General features: G+C 42.4%; 2 protein-coding genes across 8 annotated transcripts in view; both read left to right on the forward strand.

Annotated features, from left to right (window-relative positions):
* The window catches only part of ACSL4 (acyl-CoA synthetase long chain family member 4), a 35,066-nt gene extending 24,204 nt beyond the window's left edge, over positions 1-10,862 (forward strand). For all 7 annotated transcript variants that reach the window (XM_048959228.1, XM_048959232.1, XM_048959231.1 and 4 more), the window contains 9 exons: positions 917-1,040; positions 1,848-1,919; positions 3,863-4,002; positions 4,943-5,115; positions 5,325-5,399; positions 5,630-5,821; positions 6,376-6,490; positions 7,122-7,279; positions 8,769-10,862. In XM_048959228.1, coding sequence (XP_048815185.1) covers positions 917-1,040; positions 1,848-1,919; positions 3,863-4,002; positions 4,943-5,115; positions 5,325-5,399; positions 5,630-5,821; positions 6,376-6,490; positions 7,122-7,279; positions 8,769-8,926 — 1,207 coding nt within the window. In that variant the 3' untranslated portion in view covers positions 8,927-10,862. The remainder of the gene's footprint in view (positions 1-916; positions 1,041-1,847; positions 1,920-3,862; positions 4,003-4,942; positions 5,116-5,324; positions 5,400-5,629; positions 5,822-6,375; positions 6,491-7,121; positions 7,280-8,768) is intronic.
* Positions 10,863-13,687: 2,825 nt separating this feature from the next.
* On the forward strand, positions 13,688-15,151 carry KCNE5 (potassium voltage-gated channel subfamily E regulatory subunit 5). Its single transcript, XM_048959555.1, has one exon. It carries the CDS (start codon positions 13,799-13,801, stop codon positions 14,102-14,104), a length of 306 nt encoding a protein of 101 aa, XP_048815512.1. The 5' UTR covers positions 13,688-13,798; the 3' UTR covers positions 14,105-15,151.
* Positions 15,152-17,013: the final 1,862 nt, after the last annotated feature.

Below are 17,013 nucleotides of genomic sequence, written 5' to 3' on the forward strand. Positions count from 1 at the left end.
CTCACCTTTAGCTAGAGGTCTGGGATGGATTTTGCACTCTTCTATGCATTAGAAAAAATCACCAGATGGAGAAATTACTCACCTGGTCAAATTTGGGAAAGTTTTTTGCTAGATGTTTCCAGTCAGCTAGAATCACTTTAGGAAATATACCTAAATATGTACCTCTTTCATTCAACTAGAGAGACTCCTGCCGGATGGATAATACACGTACTGCTGAGTCTGCTCCAGTATTCTGCACTGAAATGAGCAGAGAAATAATGAATTGTTTTGATGATAGTACAGCCATCTGCAAACTCCCTCACTAATATTCTAAGAAAATGTTTTGTGATTGTGGATGTGTCTTTGTCACTGCATTCACAAATGCAGCTACAATGACCTGCAATACACCTTTGTATGGTAGGATATAAGAGCCATTCTGACCTGACGTTGGAAGTTTCTGTATAGGTAGCAGCTCTAAGTTTACTCTTGAGAAATCTCTGCATTCCCTGATAGAATCCTCTGTTACATCAGTGATCAGCTCTCCACTAATCTGTTTGAGAAGGAGATGCTATGATGACTTAAGGATTTGAATCGTATTGGTGATAATGTAAAAACAGTGATTTCATCCTTAATTTGGCACCTGGGATGAAATCTCCCATAAGGAGAAGAAACCTGCAATGGAGCACTAAGGAAACTTGAGCTTCCTGGAAAACAAGGCAAATCCTATAATTCATACTGGTTTCAGAGAGGTAAGATTTTTACTGATTCAGTTTATAAACTGATTTATAATCACACCCCTCTTGCATGCAGAGGAGAAAGTCTTTGTGACCTGAGTCTCCAGAAACACAGCTAAACACACCACGAAAAAAGTGAGGCAGTACTTCATCACTGCATCACTCGTGCATCACTGTTCATTAGATAATCTTTCCTTTACTAGGCCCAAGGATACTTACATTGGTTATTTGCCCCTGGCCCATGTATTGGAACTGACAGCAGAAATTTCTTGCATCACTTACGGCTGCAGGATTGGATATTCCTCTCCACTTACACTGTCAGATCAGGTGAGGGGCGGGCGGAAAGCAAAAGCAAATTTAAGCTTTCACAGTCTTTAGTTCTTGATTAGCTGTTCTCTTCCTTTAAAGAAGTGCTGATACATGTGATACACTTAAATGAGGTTTTTTTCAGAAAATGATGCAAATAAACATTCCTGGTGGAGCTACAGAAGCCGGTCATACTATATAAAATATTATTTAAGCTTTTGCTTTTACGATTCTTAGGAAATCTAAAAGAAAACCTAATAAATGTGTATAACGTTATCCTAGAGAAAATCAGGATGTGAACAGCTACTAAAACACCAACTGTACATAGAACTCCATAAAGTGATTTTAAGTTCTTAGTCTCGGTTTGAGTTCTTTAGTCCATTATTGCAGCTCTTCTGTTCAGCTTTTTGCCTTCGTGCAAATTAAGCTAGAGAAGAATGCTTCTGTGCATTTTGCTGGTAATTGAGAAATGGCATCAGATTTTAAAACAAACAAACAAAGAACAAGCCACCATTAATAACAAAAACATGCCACAAAATACTTCTGGAGGAATACAGAGGGATTGCAAGTACAAGAAAGAAAACAAAAAGTTACACAAGGTGGACTTGCTTTACACAGCTGGGCTTGCAAAATGTCTGATATTGTGGTTGAACTTCTTGTTAATCACTACATTTTTCAATCACAGTGGAAAAAAAAGTATTTTAAGCAGGAAGTGTTATTTAGAGGGACGGGAAAATTACATGACAGCATATCTTCTCTTTTTCGGTCCTTTTCAGAAGAGCTGCTTGGTTTTCATCTTCATAAACTATCATTTTTTCTGTCTTACAGTCAAGTAAGATTAAGAAGGGAAGCAAAGGAGACTGCACTGTACTTAAGCCTACACTGATGGCAGCTGTGCCTGTAAGTATGCAGATATTTGAAGCAAAAACAGTGCTTTCTAAGTCACTCATGCTAGCAGGTGTATTTAAGAACTTTTCTGTGTTTGAATAAGAAATTGTTACTAATAGGCAAGAAAGCAAAACATAGAAACTCCAATTATCATTGCTTGAGTTTGAGAACTAATGCTGCAAATGAGCACAGGTACCACATGGTAAAATGTCTCCTGTTCTTGGAGTAAGTAGGGCAGCTTAGTCTCCTCTTGTAAGAAAAGCTAATTGGGAGACCATAAATACTGTTTCTATAGCTTACGTTAGCTTTCTGGTGATCAGGCTTCTCTATACCACAAGGTCATGGAAGACCAAAACAAAACAAACCCCACCTAAACGAAACAAAACAAAAATCAGACATATCTGCTGCTTTCTGCTGAAGAAAAACCTTCACATGCCCTGGAATTACATGTCTGCGTTTACCTCTTTCATGATTCTATCCCATATGGCTCAGAAGACCAGAAGCATCAGCTTCTGCTACATTGATGGGTGTGATAGAAGGAGGAGGGTTTGGTTTCATCTAGTAATAGCAAGTTTTGATTGATCTGAGATTCTGTTGTTCTGCAGCCTCTTTTGTGAATAGCCAGGAGCTTTAAAATCAATTACTAACTTGAATTTTTTGTTTTTAAAATAGAAATAATGTACAGAGGTATTTTTCTTAGTAGTCCACTGAGTGATAACCAATAACATACACCCCCCTTTTTTAAAATAGCTATTTAAACTATTTCTTAGGGAATGCTCAACTCTTGACTGCTAGCAAAAGCAATGCTAATTTAAAATCTGGGCATAATCCCCTTCTGGGAGCAGTCTGCAAAAAGCATGTGCCAAAAAAATACATCCACACAGACACCTTCATACGAATTAACTGCAGAATGGTCAAACAGTGATAATGCTGACCCTCACTTAAGGTTCCACAGACTCACTACCACAAAGAAATTAGGGTAAAAAAAGAAATTGAAACTACTGATCCATTTTCAGTTGCTAGCATAGAAGACCTGGAGCCCAACAATCAACAGCAGGGAGGAGAAACCTTCAGAACACCCTGGGAAGAAAAATGCTTTGCTGCTTACCTACCATCCACCTCATAAATATTTCACTTGCTAAAAGTTTTATATTGTCATCAAAATATCAGAACATCACTAGTGATGAAAGTTTATAAGGAATGTAACAGAGAGTAATTAATTGCAGGCACAAATACATCTAAATATTTGATTCAGTTAGAACGTGCTCCTAGTTCCTTCTGGCCTTTGTAACTCTGAATACCTTGTCACACCACTGCAGGCTTTCCAAAAAGCTAAACCCAAATTCAAGGTTTTATAAATCAGTTTTTCATATTTTAGGTTCGGTGTTACTGATAATGTAAATAATAAAACCCAAGATTTGCAGCTGTGATTGATAGAGATCTTAAGAGCAAAGGGTATGAAGTATTTTAAAACCAGATGTGGTGCTCAGAAAGCTGTTTGCAGAAATGCAGGTGGTACTGTGGATTGCTGCAATACGTCTGGAGATCTAACGTGGTTCTCAGCTATTTGCCCTTGACTTACACATCTGCCCAAGTTTGCTAAGCTAAGCTACGTACTTGAGGGCTCTTCCTCTCTAGTGATGCTGTTGGCAACATAAGCAAATAGAGAAAAGTCAGGATAAGTCCCTCATTTTTCTGCTGCACTTTTGACACTTCATTTCACCCATTTCAAACAGCTCCAGGCTGCAATGATCTATAAATTGGCTAATTGATAACATATTAAAAGCATTAAAGTTAAGCATTGCCTAACCAATGATGCAGATATTTTCATCCATGCTGTGTTACTCATTTAAAAGGAAGAATAATAGTTGCTTTATTTTTTTTAATTATCATTTTTAGCATGGAATTTTACTCTTCATGGTAATTTTCCTCACTCTTTTTTTAACACTTTATAGGAAATAATGGACAGAATTTATAAAAACGTCATGAGTAAAGTTCAGGAGATGAACTATATTCAGAGAACTCTGTTCAAGATAGGCTATGACTACAAACTGGAACAAATCAAAAGAGGATACGATGCACCGCTGTGTAACATGTAAGTATGATTCATGGCCCAACTGCACTTTTCTCATTGTGATTTGTCAAAGCAGGCTAAAAGAACAATCGTCTAAGCTATCCAACATCAGACAATTCTATTGCAGCACGCAAACATGATCTAATGACTAAACTGAAATAAGCCAAGTTCTTGCAGGAAACGGAGGAGATATTTAATGGTAATCATTGAATCACAGACTGTGGGGAGGAACACCCAAGGATCACCGAGTCCAACCACTGGCTCCACACAGGACTCCCCAGACCCTATGTCTGAGGTCACTGTCCAAACACACCTCAAACTCCAGCAGCTTGGGGCTGTGCCCACTGTCCTGCACAGCTTGTTCTGTGCCCACCAACCTCTGGTGAAGAATCTTTTCCTAACACCCAGCCTGACCCTCACCCAAAATGCACCCGCTGCTCAAGGGGAGGCCACAGCAGTGCAGAGCGGGGCAGGACAATCCCTTCCCTTGCCTGGCTGGCAGCACTGGACCTGGTTGCACCTCCACGTATGGTTGGCCCTTCTGGCTGCCAGGTCACACTGCTGGCTCAGATCTAACATGCTGCCAACAAGAGGCCCCCAGATCCTTTTGCGTGGTGCTGCTCTCCTGCCTAAGTATGACCGGTTTCCTGTAAGAGCGATTAGTTTAGGAGTGAGTGGTTTCCAGGATGAATGATTAATCTGCAGTAAGAATGACAAGATGACTAGTTAGTTTTCATTGGATTTCATTTTTGTTTATAGAATTGAAAACTTTATTTATGTAAGTTGTAGGAATTCTGCAGTCTCCAAACATTAGACAAGAAGCTTTCAATTATCCCTGCTCTCCGCTAAAATCTGTGAACGTTATTTTTGAGGTTTTGCAGATAGGAAGGATTGCCTCATTTCTTTTCATAAAAGTGAGCTGAGGGACTGATCCTTAACATACATTTTTCCCTCTTTCCAGACTGTTGTTTAAAAAAGTGAAGGCACTGCTAGGAGGGAACATCCGCATGATGCTTTCCGGAGGAGCCCCACTCTCACCCCAAACACAAAGATTCATGAATATCTGTTTTTGCTGTCCTGTGGGCCAAGGCTATGGACTAACAGAAACATGTGGAGCTGGAACAATTACAGAAGGTAGTTAAAATACTTCTGGGAGTATATTTTAAGAGTTTTTTAGAAGGTAACTTCAGAATAGCTGTATCTCTTAACTTCAGTAAAAGTCACTTGAGATAAGCTGTTAACTGCAGTAAAGTCACTTGAGATAAGCTGTTCTCAAAGATGTAGTTTGAGTTTATACTTCAAAATGAAAAAAACTTTGTGTTTTTCCTTGTTCTTTCCCTAAGTTGCTGATTATAGCACTGGAAGAGTTGGAGCTCCTCTTATTTGCTGTGAAATCAGATTGAGAGACTGGCAAGAAGGTAAGAGCATCCAATGCTTTGACTTCAGAGCAAGTAACCAAGTAATCTAACCAGTGCTTAGCTGGTTTCCTTGCCTATCTGCTTAGCTAGGTTGTAGTATATGAAGTAACTGTTCATCTTAGATAGCAGTCATTAGTTTGTGCGTGAACTTTAAGCTCAAGTATCAAAACATTTTCTTAGCAGCAGAATGTATAATTTGAAAATAATTGTATGGGGATTTTTTTTTTCAGGGGGCTATACTAACAGAGACAAGCCTAATCCTAGAGGGGAAATTGTAATTGGTGGACCTAATGTCTCAATGGGATATTTTAAAAATGAAGAGAAAACAGCAGAAGATTTCACCACTGATGAGAATGGTCAGAGATGGTTTTGTACCGGAGATATAGGAGAATTCCATCCAGATGGGTGTCTGCAGATCATAGGTTGGCCTCACTTCTTGCTATCTCAAACTACCGTAAGATCTTGCCTAGCCATAACTGTAAGGATGTGATTAGTCCTGTTGACTTTGACAGGGCCAATCTATCTAAGATTACCTGCTTGCAAAATCCTAGCACTTTGCACAAGAAGACTTTTCCAGAAGTCTTCACAGCTATGAGAAAATTTTGGAAGCGATGCCATTCCCTGCTACATTATCACTATTTAATTCATGTGTGCTAATGAATAAATGTAAGATCATTTTTTGGTATTTTATACAAAACTTAAAAATCAGAGTCTCCATCACGTTCATATAGGCTGCATGACAAGAAGCGTGACGCTATGTAAACTTCCTGGCAGAAGCCTTTATAAAGCTACAAGCATACGTACATGCTGTTAGCATCTTTATAACTTGGTAAAATGCTTTACTCGTTTTTATTCACTTTTACCTAGCATACCTCTAGATACATTTAGATTGGCTTTGCAAATGAGTCTGTGGAAACGTAGAAGTTTAAATGGAGCAAGCACATGGTTTTTTTTTCCTTCTCCCCCCCCACTCCAGATCGTAAAAAAGACTTGGTAAAGCTACAAGCTGGGGAATACGTGTCTCTGGGCAAAGTAGAGGCAGCACTGAAGAACTGTTCATTGATTGATAATATCTGTGCTTATGCCAAAAGGTAAGAGTAGTATTAACTTTGTGTAAACCGAAATACAAGCTGTGACACTTCTATACTGACATAGTATGGTTTTCATTGAACAAAAGCCCCCACCAGAGCACGAGCTGTAAGTAGCATCTCTAAAGTAACACACATAGGCTCCAAGATTCCCTGAAACTGAAAAAAGTAACTTATGCTTTTCTGTTGGCATTTCCTCTATTGTAGTTCAGTCTAGTTCTGTCCCACCCTTAACAGGTATAATTTAGCACGTGCTTTGGCTTTCTGTCAGAATACGAAGGAAAATTCATCTAGACGTTCTGCACCAGAACTAAATCTGAGTTTTGGAAGTAGCCAAATAGCCCAGGTGTCTCCTCCCCCCCTGCTTACACACACACAATGTGAAGGGAAGCTGCAGAGAACTAGTGAAACATATAGTTGGAAAGCTAGATTATGCTGTTGTTTCTTAGATCCTGAGCTTTGATAAGTCATCAGTTGTGAAAACCTTCAGTAAAAAAGGATTTTGTATGCAGGATTAACTGCATTTCAAGAAGCACTGTGGATCTGTGTATCTATAATCAAGCAAGCATTTTATCCTTGAAATTGAAGCTTCAACTGTTTTTTTTCCCTTCCTTCTCTTGCTATCCTGTGGTAGTGACCAGTCTTATGTGATCAGTTTTGTGGTTCCCAATCAGAAGAAGCTGACGGCATTAGCTGAGCAGAAAGGTATAAGTGGAACCTGGGTTGAGATTTGTAACAATCCTACAATGGAAGCTGAAATCCTACGAGAAATTAAGGAGGTGGCAAACAAGAGTAAGTAAAATGCCAATCTCACAGCACTTACAAAGGCAAAAGTTTTCAGTTATCCCCACTGACTGCTTTCCTTTTTCCTGTTACCTCAGTCTACCAAAACTTAGGGGAGTTTTAACAGAAAGACCACGTCAAATTCATACCTCTTATTCCACGAATAGACATACTTTTTGGTCATCTTAACTACTTCCTCTTTATGTTATTTAAAAAAAAAAAAAAAAAAGCTTTTTTTTTTTTTTTCCAATTAACTTGTAAAGAAAGGCTGCATGTTTAACGCAGTGAACTTCCCTTCCAAACCTTTTAGATCTTAACAAGACATTTGCGGCATGAAAATTAGTTAAGCAAGACATTTCAAAGCTTTTTTCCATGCAGTGTTGTGTATTAGTGCTTAGAACAACTATGACCCTTATGTTTACAACAGCTTAATCCTACTGTCCTTGCTACAGAGATAAAAATGATCCAAAACCTCATCCGTTCTTTATGGGGCCAAAAAAACCCCCAAGCTAACTGGGGTCAGGAACCTCTCTAAAGTGCTATGCACCTCATACATGGAAACAATAAAACAGTGTAAGCATACACTAAGCACAAGCCTCTCAAACTTGGAGAATTTGCCTTTTGAAACCAAGAAATTTAGAATGAAAGGCAGTATTAAATCTTCCCTAAAAATAAATGAATTTTTTTTTAGGGATGTGACTGAAGTATGAATGCTTTAATCTACGTGATTCCATCATGAACTAAGTAAATAACATAAAGCATTGTTATACAAAGTCACTGTCATACATTTTTTACTTTCTAGATGATAGTTTCCCATGTACATATAAATGCTTTGAAAGGTTTTTTCGAAAATCACCTTAAGGAGGCAGTTTTGTTTTTTAGCACTACATACCGCACCTTTCCCAGGAGCAGACATGTAACTGAACATGAGGAAGCAGGACGGTCCAATACCAGCTTGAAGCTGGAGACGAAGGAGCTCATGGGCTCAGATGTCCCAGCTGTCCTACACTTGCTGCCACCTAGAGGCTGTGCTGCCACAAGTTGTACCAGAAGCTCACAGTGGGTGCTGTTATAGGTCTGCACGCAGGGCCTGACAGCAAGGCCCGTGCAGTAGTGCACACGTGCAGGAGTTCCTGCCCTGTTCCTGGCACAGGGGAGGCTCTCGGGCAATTATCCATCTCCCCCCTCACTCACCCCATAGCCTTGTGACAGCAGCCTTGCATCTTCATGGTACAAACTTATTTCTTTCAAGCTTTAGGTTTTATACTCTCACATTCAATACAAGGTATAAATACAGTATCTTACTAGAATATTTGCATGCTGTAGTATTGACACTGAGCTGTGGTACACAATTAAACTTGTGTACTGTCTTTTGGGTTACTTCATCAAGTAGGTCACCATATTATACACACTAGAGTACTTGCCTTAGATTTGTAGGTAGCATAAATGTTTCATTTAACAGTGTTACTCACACTTTTGTTTCTTGCTGTCCCTGCAGTGAAATTAGAGAGGTTTGAAATACCCATCAAAGTGCGGTTAAGCCCTGAACCGTGGACTCCAGAGACTGGGTTAGTAACAGATGCTTTCAAGTTGAAAAGGAAAGAACTGAAAAATCATTACCTCAACGACATCGAAAGAATGTATGGAGGCAAATAGGCTGAATTGACTAGACAGTTGTGCAGAGGGTTCTTTATCATGCCTTGACTTTGGACATCCTTGTATACTGTAGGTATCACATGTATTCAGAAAATACACCAAATTGATGAATGTTTCTTATCTCTAAAGAGAGCAACAGGGAAGATCTTAAACTCTAAATTCCTACTTAACAGCAGAAAATATTGATGTGTTTTGGAGTTTCATGTGATTGTTTCCAGTTTTAAGACAGACATAATTATATGAAGCAGTATGGCTGGGTAATTTCATCATTCTTTCTCTAGCATGTTCAGACTACTTGCAGTTTCTCTAATCCATTGTGAAGCCTGGCATGTAGGGAGAAAATGGGTACTTCAACTTTAACCTTCTCCATTTAAAAATAAAAAAGACCCTAGTCAAGAACATGCTAGAGATCACTAATAATGGACTGCTTAAAAATGGATGGATTCTTCTGCACATCAGTTATCTTCAATATTTACAGTGCCTATAAGAGAATATAAAATACACTTACCTTAAACACAGGTGAACTGAAAATCTTTCTAAAGAAAAGTTATTTGAAAACATCACTCAAGAGCATTGAGTGATGCTCAAGTTCTATCTCAAGTTCTCTATCTCAAGTTCTACTCACCACACACTTTTGTACTTGCCACCACGTTTTAACTCCAGCAGAGCTTTCCACTGGGACATAGCTTGAAAGAAAACAAAGACTTGCCCTGCTGCAGGAGGTACTGATGAAAATGAACAGCTGAATGCAGAATGCAAAATCTGCATTCTGGCTGGCAGACAACAGCAAAATTGATGGGCAGTTGTCTCCGAACAGATTTGAAACTCAAAGGAGAATTTGTTCTTTTTCTTTTGGAGGTGGCATGGGGTTTTTATTTTAAAGGCACTGATCCTCTAGGCCTTTGCACACATGTGAGTAATGGTACAAGTTATTTCCATGTGGTTTACAGGATCAGGGTCTGAGTATCTGTAGTTACTTTATGGAAAGGGATTTCTGTTCACCTTTTAAAATACAGCATCCAAAACAAAGCCAACCAGAAACCAATAGCGGTTTCTCTGTCTTGTTTTACTTAGACAAAGTACGCTGTGGCTGGGAAAACCTTTGTTTTAAGGAACTAAAAAAAAAAAAAAGGGACAAATCACTATATAGAAATCCTTATTAAAAAGTGTTCTTACATTAACTGGAAATTGTAGGTGTGCTGAAATGGGAGGTTATAATTTAATAACTGTTTATCATTTTGTGTGCAGCATCCAGTACTGTGTTTCCTTTGACTTGCAGTAACTGAGCTCCCACATCCCCGCTAGCTCTTCACACTTGAACCACAAACGCTGTAAAAAAGTGGAGACTCTTGATACTGTTCTACTTTGCACTTTTCTTAATCCTGTGTGTTGCGTTCATTTTGTACAGGTGTGGCTCAGCTGCTATATATTACAAATTCATTTTAAGTATTTATAGATTTCTTCTATTCCTAACGTGTTGTGTATATGATGGCTAAAAAGGAAAATTATTTGTTATTGTCACTGTACAGAAAGTAAAAGGTTTTGTGTGATGCTTCTCTTTAGCATACTGGCACATCTGTGGGTTCATGAAGGCAGGAATTACTTTCCCTTCCAGTTGCAGCTTTCCAAGTGACTCAGTTCTGGAGCTATGTTAGCAGCCTCCCATGTTTCAAACCAGTCACTGTTGCATAACCTTTAGGCAGCCTCTTAGCATCACAGAAGTTAGATGTGTAAGAAAGTTACTCGCACTTGAGTCTGTCAGCAAGTTGTAAGATTTTCTTTTTTAAACCATGAATGTATTTATATGAAATGTATTTTATCTCGATTCCTGCTATCTTCTGTGTCTCGGCTGACTGAGAGTTGCTATTTTCAATGTATATATACACACACCACGCTGACATTTCAAGAACAGAATACAGTTGAAATGGTTAACCAAGTTTGTGTTTCTGGAGTGTTTTGCATGTTGTTTCCAGTTAATGGTCAGCACCTCCCATTCTCTTTGCAATGGAGCATACCATAACAACAGGGCTTAGCAGAAGCAGCAGCTCAGAAGAACATACCCGAGGGTAAAAAAGAGCCCTGATGTAGCATGTGCTGCAAAAGGATTTGTTCAATCAGCTTCTCACGTATTTTTGGAGAAGGGGGAAAAAGTGAGGGAGGGATTACACTAGGCTTGCTTCAGTTGTAGCATGGAAGTGATTTGCAAATACAGTGCTTGCATTTTGGTAAGAGCTTCTACTAATTCTCAAATCCTTTTGTGACAGAGCTTGTAGAAAAGTAATGTAGCAAACGTGATTAGCCTCAGCTACACCTAAGGTCACCTCAGAGGGCCAAAGGAGCTGTCTCCAGGGGACAGGAAGGAGGAACAAAGTAAGCTTACATCAAGGGTCATTTAGGAGTCAAAGCAAAGAACATTTTGAAAATAAACCCAGAGCTTTAAATTAATTCCTTATTAAATACTGAACTAGTTGCTCAGAATCACCACCACTTAAAGTCTCTACAGCATCAGAGTCAGAGGTTTAAATGAACACCTGTCAAGGATGGCTTTAACACAGGACCTCAGGTAAGAGCTGGGGGAGAGATTTGCTTCCTGTACAAGTGCAGCAGGTGCCCTTAATTGGTTTAGCATAAACAGGGAAAGTGATGGCCATTCCCTTAAGAGCAGGTTAAGTGGTGTTTAGGCAGCCCAGGCAGGCCAACACACAGAGCCCCAGTTCCCATCAAAGGCTTCCTGAGCTGCATGCATGGCACAGGACACATTCTGAGACCACGGGTCATCAGTTCTGGCAGAACCAAACCAACACCTCCCCACCTCCTGGAATGATTGTTTCTGGTAACCACACTGCTCTAATGATAGATTAGTCATGTTCTGCAACTACAGGCAATCAAAAAATAAATTCTGGTCACGCATTTATGTATTTAAGGAGCCTGCCTATTAGTTAAGTGCTGTTTGCATGAGAAAATGTGCTTAAATTTTAGCCCATGAAATGGAAACTCAAGAAACTAAAAGAGACAACAAAAATGATACAAACAACAACATTCCAGTGCTGCTTTTGCATAAAATGCCACAAAGGTGGTTTACAAAATGCAATCCATAAAGCTCTCAGCCACTATTAGCATGGAATGCTAAAGGCTGGGCTCAGGTATTTGACACCACTGTGAAGATACCTGAATTAATGAACAGAACACTTCCCCAGTTAACTCAGAGCTGCTGCACAGTAGGTCATTGGTTGGTTTATTTGTTTGTATTTAACACGATGGGGTCACACTGGCCATGGCAAGCATGTTTGTTGTTGGACCATCATCGTCACTTCACTTGATTTGAATGAGTGCTGGCAGCAGAGGGCTGCTTCATCTCTGTACTGCTTTTTTGCTGGGAGCTGCAGCACACAGAACCTTGCTGCACCTGTACTGGGGAAGAGAGATGTCTGGAAGAAAAATTAGATCTGATCTATTGTGGACACTGACGAAAACAAGTGTTCTAATGAAGCCCGCAGCAAATTACCCCAGGTAATTTGTCAAATTTGCATTTACTTTCAGATTTAGCCTTGACATGAGGCCAATGCCCACTAAAGTAAACAAAGTGAGCTCTGGGGCATGCTGATCCTCAGAGCCCTCACACTTCTAAAGAAAAGAAGCAAATACTTCAACAACAGAGCAGCACAAAACGAAAACTGTTGAATTTTCCATTTCTTCTCCAATTTTGAACTACTGCTACCAGTGAGCTGCTGAGCCTACATAGGAACTAAGCCCAGCAACATCTGCAACGAGTCTCACACTACAATGACACCTCACAGCAGAGCCCCAGGAGGTGTTGCCGGGTTGTGTTTGAGATGTGGTATCTAACCTACCTCTTCCTGTTGGCCATGGATCAGTTCATTACTGATGGTTCCCCCCCATAGAGTGCACACGAAGAACAGGAATACTGTTCTCCTCAGCTGCCTGCTCTACTTTACTTTTTGTTCTTGGAGTCAGAACAAACCCAATCATTTGCTCCTGCAGTTCTAAATGGTTCTGCACAATGAAAGTGAGTGTCTTCTTTCTACTTGCAACAGAAATGACTGCCTGTGGCACACCTCCCTTTGGTCCTGATGAAGTACGATGCCTGCCTAACCAAGCATGGCTCCGAAGGGACGTGGTTTTGTAAAAGGGCTCTGCAGAGAAAATCAAAACGGGGCACCTACACACACAGCAGGAAGACACAGCTGACCACATATATATACACACACACATATATACACACACACATATATATATGGACAGGCTGTGCCCCTGTAACACGACTGCCACAGCCACCTGTGAGCACAGCAGACACTGAGCTCAGACAGCAACAGGTTGGGCCAGCTGGGAACAGGGACACGTGAGGAATTCATATAGAATTCAAAATCCACAGCCATGGGCACAGAGCTCTGAGGAGAAAAAAGTGAAGGGCTTGCTTGTGCCACATCCTCAGTCCCTCTCCACCACACAGGTAGGGAGCAGCCCAACACCAGCCCACCGATATTCAACACTCAAGTCCTCCAGGTCCAGAGCAACAGCCTCTGCAGTTAATTACTGTTTGAATTACTCCAATTCTGCCGTATCTGAGCTGCTCTCCTTCCGGCTGAATCTTTCAAATGGATGACGTTTTCCTTTCTAGAGTAAGGATACGCATTTGACTGAGCTGTGAGGCTGTGGCACGGGCCCCCCCAAACACGCTCCCAGCACCACGCTCTGCGTGGCAGCGCTGCAGGGAGAACCTACAGCAGGAGCGCACAGCAGGAGGCAGAGCCCCGCGGCTTTGGGCGGAGCCTCAGCCCTCCCGCACGCACCGTTTCTGCCCGAGCTCCGGGTGGATCGGCGCTTCGCCGCCAGAGCTCGGCGCAGCCCGCAATGAACTGCAGCGAGGCGCGGCGGCTGCAGGCGCTGCTGGGCGCAGTGCTGCGGGAGCTGCGCCGCGGAGCCAACGCCAGCACGGCGGCCGCCGAGCCCGGGGGCGACGCCTGGCTGTACATCCTGCTCATCATGATCTTCTACGGCTGCCTGGCCGGGGGGCTCATCCTGGCCTACACGCGCTCGCGGAAGCTGGAGTCCAAGCACGACCCCTACCACCTCTACATCGAGCGCGACTGGGGCCGCGGCGGCCCGGGCCAGGCGGCCGAGGAGGGCGGACCGGCCGAAGAGGAGCGGCCGCTGTGAGCCCGGGACGGCAGGTTGGCGGTCCTGCCGCCCGGTAACCGGGGCTGGCCGATACCGCTTTCCGCAATAAACGCCTGCGCTGCCGTGCGTCCGGAGAGCATCACTTATCCCTACAGCTGCAGACATCCCTCAAAATCGGCGCGTGGGCCGTTCTCTCACCGCACCGCCGTCACGCTAGCTGCCGCTTTCTGACAGCAAAGCTACAGTTCTAAAGCCCTTCCTCAACTTGGCAGCTGCAACGTTGCCGGGAATGGCCGTACATCAGCTGCACGAGGTGACGAGGGGTTTTGTTTTTACAAAAACCCTGAAATCACAGGAGCTTCACATCATGAACCACTGCACCAGGACCACAGCAACGGGGCCTCAGTCACATCAGAGCTTCCGCGAGGAATTCCTTCAACGCAATCAGAATTAAGCTGACTACAACCAACGTTCTCCCATCACAAAGAGCGAATTACTACACATCCAAACCCTTTTCAGTCCTGTCCCAGTGAAGCGTCCACCAGCAGGACTGCGGCCTCCACGAGGCATTACAGACCAACAGCTCAGAAAGTACCGCAGACCTGCAGAGCTCACCTCAGCTGGGCAAGGATAGGGAAGGGGCTGTCACCATTTCCCAAGTACGAGACTTGCACACACTGACTTGGCACAGCCCATCCTATGTCTGCCCCCGGCCCTGCGCCACATGGCAGCAGCTCGTCACACTGAGCAGCCCGGCAGGAATCGGCAATTCATCTTTGCAACTCATTCTCAGTTGATGTAAATCCATTACCTGGGAATTTTCAAAAGAAACGCACAGAGCTGCAATCAGGCATTCAGCTCAAGTACTTTCATAAGCCCTCTGTTACCAGAGAAAAACATCCCTCATCCACCATCACACCCAATTCATTGCTTTTTGCCGGTACGTGAACAGCTGCTTTCGAGGAGGAAGCACAGGAGTCAAACTTCATCAGAAATCTGACAAACACGAGAGCCACTGCCACGGCACCGAGCTGACACGCTGCTCTCACAAAAACAAGGTCACACATCCCATTTGTTTTATGGTTCTGTTGCTTTTTAAAAATATATTTCAATTAAAACATTAAAAGTTAAAATAAGTTTTGTTACTTATGTACATTGAGTACAGTATATATTTCACATGGGCTGCTCTGAAAGTAACGCCCCCTGTTTATGATACTGGTCCTCAACAGGGGCAGCAGCAGTGGGATGGCAGCAGAGGCTGAACCTTCCCAGCAGTATCTCATTACTGCCGTGTGGCAGATGGCAGCAGAGGGGCAGTCTGACACGGTGGTGTCTGACGTGAGGTGGGATGAAGCAAAGGGGTGGAATTGAATTCCTCCATCAATGTCAGCTGCCATTCATTACTGCTCTCTGCATGTTTCCAGAGACCACGCAGCGGTGTGAGCACAGTGAGGAGTGGGGATTTTGATGAGCATGCAGGCTCTCGTTCATTGCTGGTGAAAACACAGCTGATGAAAAACAGTGCTTTGTAGCTGAGAATTTGCTCTATCGAGTAGTTATGTGCTCTTTGCATCTGTTGTTGCATCTGTGGAAATAATGAGGCGGCACTACTTTCAGAGACCTACATATACATGGCCCAAAGCAATTCCTCTTCACTCAGTGTGGCCCAGGCACCCCAAGAGGTTGGACATCCATGTGTCAACGCTTCAACACATTCGCATTTAAATGTGCTCTCAGTATGTTTTATTTAGTATCAGTCACTATTTTCCACTGCTCCATTGTACAGATTACCACACAATAGCTCTGGTGGTCCCCCTGCATCAGCACCCAACCAACACCACCAACTACGTATCTTCACAACACAACTCACCCCCCAAATAACACGATACACCACACTCAGATCCTGTCTAAAAAAAGGGCAGCCCTTGTGAAAACATTTCAAATAGGGCACAAAATCTCCTGCCAAGTAACTAACAAAGCACCCCATTCTAATTATCTGCAGTTCTACTGGTACATTTCAACACCTGAAAGAATTACCTGGTCTAGGTTAACTGTAGCACTGTGCAACTTTCATTAGTCCATCTATTCTGCCTTATAGTTACGGTTCAACCAGACGTTTAAATAACACGTTATCTGCCGGTTGGAAACCTTAAAGAACAGTGATGCTTCCTGTATTTTCTATGGCTTTGAACAAGTCATTTTTTGGGAGCTGATTCTGGCCCTGCGGAAGCCACCACACACCACCACTGCAGAGTGCAATGCTCTCTTAAAGCACTAAAAGTTATTTTTTTTCCCTCCCCACTGAGCATATTTGAATTAAAATAATGCCTGGCCACACCATAGCTGCTGCTGCTGTCAATTTTACAGTCTCCAGGAACACCTTGGAAGTGCTTGGGGGAAGACACAGCTTTATTTCTGTTCAGGATGCAAGGTGGGTAATCACAACTCAAACACCTCAAGCCTTCACAGCCAGCTCTCACTTCACAGCCCCAGATCCTTCCCTGCTGCACAGGTCGCCATGCACTCTGTCCCAAACCAGCAGCACTGCATGGGGCTGTTGTGGCCAATGCACAGGACCCAGCACCAGGTCTCACTGAACCTCATACAATTGGCCTCAGCCAATCCACATCCCACTGTAGTCTTTCCACTCTCAAGCAGTTCAACACTTCCTCCCAACCTGGTGTCATTCACAAACTTACTGGAGGTGCACTGAATCTCCTCATCCAGATCATCCATAAGGTTCTAAATTCAGTAAGTTTCCAAATTCACTTCTGCACACAAGCAAAAATAACTGGTGTTTTATCCCTAGCCATGATTTATTTTTCCCCAGCATTCCTCACTATGCTACATTCAGCTATCAGAGCTCTTCTCAGAATAATTACTAAGAAGTGATTATTTGCAGTCTCACTAAAATCCATACCTTCAAACACAGCAAAAACATTACAATA

Source organism: Lagopus muta, chromosome 13, assembly GCF_023343835.1.
Source record: "Lagopus muta isolate bLagMut1 chromosome 13, bLagMut1 primary, whole genome shotgun sequence".
In the NCBI taxonomy this organism is placed as follows: domain Eukaryota; kingdom Metazoa; phylum Chordata; class Aves; order Galliformes; family Phasianidae; genus Lagopus; species Lagopus muta.

What these genes read in the sequence shown, in the direction of transcription:
- KCNE5 (XM_048959555.1), top strand. Translation starts at nt 13,799, where the DNA reads ATGAACTGCAGCGAGGCGCGGCGGCTGCAGGCGCTGCTGGGCGCAGTG.